We start from the raw sequence: 6,766 nt of genomic DNA, 5'->3' as shown, positions 1-6,766 counted from the left end.
TCCGGCGCAGGCCTCACCTCTGAGCAGCTCGTAGGCTCGGCCCACGTGGAATTTGCGCGCGCGGATGAAGCGCAGGAAGAAGGCGCTGTCCTTTCCCTGCACCCTCTCCGCCACGGCCACGGCCAACTCCTGCCCCGAGGCTGCCTCCCCCTGCACCAGCTCCTGCAGCTCCCGCACCGCCTCCTCCCGGGTCTCCTCCCTCTCATTCAGCTCGTCCTTGGCCTGGAACAGGGGTGGGGTGCAGGCACGAAGTCAGGTAGGCGCGGGTGCGGGAGGCTCCTCCAGGTGCCAGACCGGCTGAGGGGCAGAGGGCACGGCAGCTGGGGCCATGGCTGCTCTGCCCACAGGGGCAGCTTCTGCACTGGCAGCACCTCAGACTGCCAATTACATTTGGAGAAAATTAAGTCAAACTTTCATCCTGGGTTTGTTTGAGGAGACAGCCAGAGAGCTAAACGTTTCTAATCACAACAGCCTACTGGAGCCCTGACTTAGCACACTGCTAAGTCCTTTAGATACATTATGTTTTTAAATCTTTGCCACAATCCGTCACAGGAAGGTTGTCATCTTATCCCCATTTCTCAGGGTGAGCAGACTGAGGCTGATAGAGGTCAAGGTATTCTTGACCAAGGTCACCCAGATAAAAAGGGGTGAAGCTGAAACTCTTACTCAGGTTGGACTTCTAATCGCTTCACTCTGCTGCCTCCCAGGCTCATTTCTGATCTTTCCAAAATCAAAGATACCAGGCAGATGGCAGCCTGTCCTCTGCCTCCTATTCCTCCCCTTGGCTGAGCCTGGAGAACTCCTCAGCATGCCAGGGGCAGCTCTTTCCTTGGATGGCATGAGGGGGAAAGGCAGGTCTGGGGGAGCTCAGAGCACCTTTCCCTTGAGACGCCCAGGGAGCAGAGATGGAAGCCAGGAGCCCGGGTCCAGCTCAACCCCAAGACAGCTCTGCCACCCTCCACAGAGCACAGTCTGATAAACTCTGAACTGGTTCAACAACTTTCTTTCACAGGTACAGAAAGCAAGACCCAAAGAGGGAAAGAAGTTTGCTCAAGGTCACACAGCAAGTCGGAAGTCGGTCTGGTATTAGAACTCAGGCCTTTTCCTATCCAATGGGGGCAGCAGGTGGATCCCTGTTCTCCAAGACCATTGCAAACCAATGTTCCTCACATCTGAGTCTAGGATGATCCCTGGTCCAGAAGTCCTAGGTCTCGGCATTGGTTTCAGGGAACACTGTTGGTGCCATAGTCTTGGAATAGGTTGGCCTGGACATCTCGTCACCCCAACTGCTGCCATGGCCCTGACCTTCAGAATAGCCCCTAGAACAAGCCAGTCCTTTAGGTCCAGAATGACCTGGAGAGCTGGTGCTGGACCCTTTCTACAGGAGAGAGGATGCTATCAACATTCCCCCTTGTTGCCTCTCTACCCTGTCCCTCTGCACACCCCGGGGCCACCTCACCTTCTGCAAGGTGTGGCGGGGCAGCTGGCTGCACTGGCCAAAGACAGGTCCGTGGTCTTTGGTTGTAAGCCGCTCCAGTTGGGCACGGAGCTCTTGTTCCTCTTCAGGGACCATGCGGAATGTGCCCGCCTGGGCAGAGAGAAGTCAGGAAAAGACAGGAAGAGACCCCCAGCAACCTGAGCAAGCCAGTCAAATGGGTCTGCTCAGACCTTAAACTAGTGCTTTTGCCCAAGGTCACCGTTGAGCTTCCTCCCTTTGGGTGGGGTCAGGGACCGCAGAGAGGTTGTAGGGGTGAATGCCCATAACCCTGAGCAGACCAGATGACAGAGAAGCAGGAAGGGAGAAAGAGAAGGAGGGAAGGTGGATGGAGGGGAGCCCCAGGGCACAGGGGTACTCACCCCCTCTGACATGCTGCCTCTGGAAGACTCGGAGTGCTCGGAAAATGAAGGACCCCGCTTCTTCTGTCCTGGCCTTTCCAGGCAACCTCCTTCCTAGGAGAGGAAGTCAGGGCTGCAGTGGTATGGAGAAACTGTTCTGTTATTGTCTCAGAACAGTGGATCTCAAACTTTTGAGTGCATCAGAATCACGTGGGGCATTTGTTAGAAATGCAGATGCCTGGGCCCTGCACCTGTGATTCTGACTCAGGAGGTCTGAACTGGGGCCCGGGCGTCTATACTTTAAAACAGCACCCCCGGTGGCTCCGAAGAAGGTGGTTCTTGGGCTACACTTTGGGAAACACCCCTTTGAGACGGAACACACACAAAAATACCTCAAACCTCAGTTCTTAAGATGAGTTGGCCCAGCCAGGGAAAAACTAGGATCAGCCTCAATTCTCAGTTACATGATCACTGCAGGATAAGGCAATCCATCCTCCCATTTGTGACCCTCCTTTTCCAGCCCAAAGGGGCACCTCAGAAACTTCCCAGCCTAGTGGATGGCCCCGTTCCAGTGAATTAACTCTCCAGAGGGGTGGTGGCTAGTTACATAACCATAACTGGGTGCGTGTTCTGTGCCTTGTGATGCGCTATTTTCAAATCCATTGTCTGGGAGCCAGCATTATTATTCCCATTCTACATAGGAGGAAACAGGCCCAGGAGAATAAGTGACTTGTCCAAGGTCCCACAGCCCTCAATAGCCAGGGATCGGGACTTAAGACCAAGCTGTGAACTTTCCATCAGCATCAAGAGGCAGCCTGTTGTGGCAAAAGTTAGACCTGGGTTCGAATTCTCTCTTCCATTTGCAAGCTTTGTGATTTAACCTGTATATTGGCTGTCCCCTGTAAAAGGGAGATGGAAGTTTATGAGGATTTAATTAAATAATGAACACAGAAGCAGTGCCTGACCACCATAACCAATTTCGTTGTGCACAAGACAATCCACTGAGTATTTTTGGAGACAACTCTTCTATTTCGATTTTCCCCTCTCCTACCTAAATGTCCCCAGACCCGTCACCACCCTGCTCCTGCCTCTGACCAGGTTTCCGTTGGTCAGTTCTGTCATCTGTTCACTGTTGATTAGTAGCAGAGGTGGGACTTGAACCTATGTCTGCCTGAGACCTAGACTTGCCTTGACACCTAGAGCCAAGACATCTCCAGGCAAACTCCCTAGGAGAGCTGGTGTCACAGAAAACCCTTTAGGGTCAGAGAGAACCAGGTTTGAATCAGGCTTTGTCATTTACCACCCATATGAGCTAGGGCGGTAGGTTATTTAACCTTTCTGAGCCTCAGTTTCCTCATCTGCAAATTGGGGATAATAACCACACCTACCAAATAGAGTTGTAATGAAGATCCTATAATTTCTGTAGGGTACCTAGCACAGTGTTTTGCTCTAAAACATAGTTCCCCTTCCCTTTCTTAGCACTATACTGATCATTACCCCAACTTGCACAGAGAGACTTAGAGGATGCCAGGGAATATCTGAGGATCTCCCATCTCCTGCCTCTCCCACTCCACAGACCCAGCAGGGCAGGGATGTTCTGGGGGCTGTCATCCACCAACAGGAATAAAATCTAAGTCAGCTTTCTAGCAGGTAGACTTCCAAATATGCAGGCATATATACAAGACAGACTGAAATACGACTGTGCTCTCCCTTGGATTTTGCTGGAAGAGAAAGGGAGAGGCTGATAGAACTCCCTGAGCAAGGGACTCAGACAGGAGAGACAGTAGCTAGACACCCCCAGCCGGTTAGGCAGCTCATCAGGACAAGATCCTAGATCTTAGAAATGGAGGGTTAAAGTCAGTACAGCAACTCTTTTTAAAATATGCCCAATCTACTAACTCTGATTTTTTAAATATTGATTTATGAGCTGTATACAAGAAAATATACCCACCCCTCACTCCGTGTCGAGGCTGTTCCCTGCCGTCTAGGGTTGTCAGTTAAAATACAGAATGCCCAATTACATGTGAGTTTCAGATGAGCAAAAGTTTTTTTGAAGTGTTTAAGTATGTGCCATACAAATTTGGGACATACTTATACTAAAAAAGTATTTGTTGTTCATCTGAAATTCACATTTAACTGGGTGTCCTATATTTTTATTTGCTAAGTCTGCCATCAGGTTGGTCTGGCTCAACCTGAAAAATGGCTAGCTGGTTTCGGTTTTTGAGCAGCCTGAGATGTGGTCTCTCCACCGCTGACTCCTCACCCTAGTCCTGGGCTTCCTGGCCCAGCCAGGCCCCTGCTACTGACTTACCTGCCAAGTCAGCGGCTCCTCCTTGGGACACCTGGTGCCTGTGTCCTCCAGGGCCTGGAGGTTGCCTCCTCTGGGGGCGTGGTCCAGTCAGCAGGTTGGAATTAGCGTGTCACAAGGAACTTCTCACGGCCCACAGTTTCCCGTTAAATCAGGCTCACAGGGAGGCCCAGATTGGGGCAAGTGACGCACCAGGGGGGAGAGGGGATCAGCCTGGGCCTGGCTGGAGCCACCTCAAAGCCCTCCTTTGTGTGCGTCTGCTCCAGAGTTCCTGCTCAGCCATGTGGAAGCAGGGCTGTGGGGATGGGATCTGGGCCAGCCCCATACGCTTCTCCCTGTCTTCTCTCTCATCGCAGGGAGGTCTGAGAAAGCACACCCCTGGGTAGGACATGCTCAAGATGGAGGGAAATTTTAAATGTGATTGTAGATGAAATGGCAGCTGTGGAGAATCCTGGCCTGTCACCCTCTCCCCAAGCCCAGCAGGGCCTGGCGTGGTCGGGCAGTGAGTGAGGCCAGCTGGGAAATGTAGCTGGTTAAGATTGAGTGTGGAAAAGACAAGACAGGCTGACCCACTTTTAGGCTGTGGCGTGCAGTGATAGGAGCCTGCTTGGGCACCAGACTGCCCACTTTTATATCCTAACTCCGTCACCTTCTAGCTGTGAGACGTGACTTCACCACTCAGTGACTCAGTTTCCTCCTCTGAGAAGTGGGAATAATTAGAGAAGTCCTATCTCCCAGAATCTCAGAATGGGACTGTATTTTGTTGTTTGTTGTTGTTTGCTTTTGTTTTGTTTTGTTTTGTTTTTTTTGGCCTCACCGCGTGGCAAATGGGGATCTTATTTCCCTGACCAGGGATCAAACCTGAGCCCCCTGCAGTGGAAGCATGGAGTCTTAACCACTGGACCGCCAGGCAAGTCCCAGAATGTCACTGTATTTGGAGAAAGGGTCTTCAAGAGGTAATTAAGGTAAAATGAGGTAATCAGGGTGGGCCCTAATACAATATGACTGGTATCCTTATATGAAGAGGGAATTTGGACACAGACAGTTACAGAGGGAAAACGATGTGAAGACACAGGAAGAAGGCACCGTCTACAAGCCAAGGAGAGGGGTCTCAGAAGAAAGCAGCCCTGCGGACACTTTTACCTTGGACTTCTAGCCTTCAGAATTGTGAGAAATTGAATTTCTGTTGTTTAAGCCACTCAGTCTGTAGTACCTTGTTACAGCAGCTTTATCAAAGTGATGTTAAGTGGGTTGTTGGATTTTTTTCCCAGGTATTTCACAGAGTGTGAGGCTCATGGGAGATAATGGAGGTGGAGGTGAGGGCTCAGGGTCCCCACAGGAAGGAACTATGGAGGCCACAGAAGAGGCTTTGTCAAGCTGGGTGATGGACTCTAGCACAGAAAAGAACGCTCCTGTGCACCAAGAACACTTTCGAGCTGATGGCACAGCCCCGACGGAAGTGAGCTACTGTTCCCACAGATTTTCAGGATGCTGGCAGGCCGCGAGGCCCTGTTTAAAGAGCAGAGCTTTCTATGACATTCCTCTGCTCACAGCTTTTCTCTGCCTCTGCCCTGCCCTTCCCCCCTCCCAAAAGTCACGTTCATGTCCAGTCTCTCTGGCTGGAACAATAGTACCAGTGTGTGAGCAGAGATGCTGCCCTCATTGGCCCAGACACCTGTGCTGGCCACATTGGCGGACTCTGTGGGCTCCCTGGCTCTCTCTGCCAGGCTGGAGGGAGGGAGGGAGGGGGCTTGCATTTGCTGTGCCCCCCATTCTGTACAGTGGCAAGAGCCTTACCAGTGTTATCTCATCCAGTCCTTTCAGATGTGAAGTAGAGAGTAAATTCCCCCTTCCCACAGAATAGGGAACTCAGAGTCAGAGAGGTAAGGAGACCTGCCCAAAGCCACACAGCTGGTAAAGAGTCAAGTCCTGGTCTCTCTAAAGCCCTCTCATTATTTAATGCACAAGGCTGCCCCCTTCTCCAGAAGCGAGAGCGACACAGGTGTGACTGCCCAGAGAAGTCACACCTGCCCCCTGGCCGCTGGGGAAGGTGACATCACCTCACCTTCCTGGGAGCAGCTTCAGGGGGCAAGTATGGTCATTGCCATTCCCTCTTGGCCAGTACTAATACTCCTGGGCCAGGGAGGACCCCAAGGGGTGCCTGGGCCTTAACCCCTCCTTTGAGAGATGGGAAAACCCAAGTCGAGGAACACCTTCTGCACCTTCCTTAAAATTACCCAATGGTATTGAGTGCCCGGACTAGCATGGGCTGACCCACAGGGCTTGCAGCCACCTCGTGCTCTAAAAAGCTCCAGTTCCTCCGGGAGCCATGCTCATTCCATGAAAAAGAGTCTGCCCTGTGGCAGTGGTGGAGTGAGAGGTGTCAGAGATTAAAGTAATGAGGAGTAGAACAATAAAATCAATCTGTATGCTTGTTGAAAGAATATTTTCTAACTAAGTAGGTTTAACAATATGAGGAAAAAACAGTTGGTGCTTTCAGATGGGAAGTTGGCTTTAGCTCCCCACCACTAAAGAAAAAGATGTAAGTGTTTGCTATGGACTGAATGTTTGTGTCTCCCACCAGATTCTCATGTTGAAGCCCTAACCACCAATGTGTTGGTA

General features: G+C 51.3%; 1 protein-coding gene across 1 annotated transcript in view; it reads right to left on the bottom strand.

Annotated features, from left to right (window-relative positions):
• The window catches only part of RLBP1 (retinaldehyde binding protein 1), a 10,321-nt gene extending 5,923 nt beyond the window's left edge, over positions 1–4,398 (bottom strand). The window contains exons 1-4 of the mRNA XM_024766511.1: positions 4,148–4,398; positions 1,858–1,950; positions 1,460–1,588; positions 18–222 (exon numbers count right to left, since the gene is read on the bottom strand). Coding sequence (XP_024622279.1) covers positions 18–222; positions 1,460–1,588; positions 1,858–1,869 — 346 coding nt within the window. The 5' untranslated portion in view covers positions 1,870–1,950; positions 4,148–4,398. The remainder of the gene's footprint in view (positions 1–17; positions 223–1,459; positions 1,589–1,857; positions 1,951–4,147) is intronic.
• Between the last annotated feature and the right edge of the window lie 2,368 nt (positions 4,399–6,766).

Source organism: Neophocaena asiaeorientalis, unplaced genomic scaffold, assembly GCF_003031525.2.
Source record: "Neophocaena asiaeorientalis asiaeorientalis breed wild unplaced genomic scaffold, Neophocaena_asiaeorientalis_V1.1 scaffold346, whole genome shotgun sequence".
NCBI lineage: Eukaryota > Metazoa > Chordata > Mammalia > Artiodactyla > Phocoenidae > Neophocaena > Neophocaena asiaeorientalis.
This window is presented reverse-complemented; position numbering and strand designations above follow the sequence as displayed.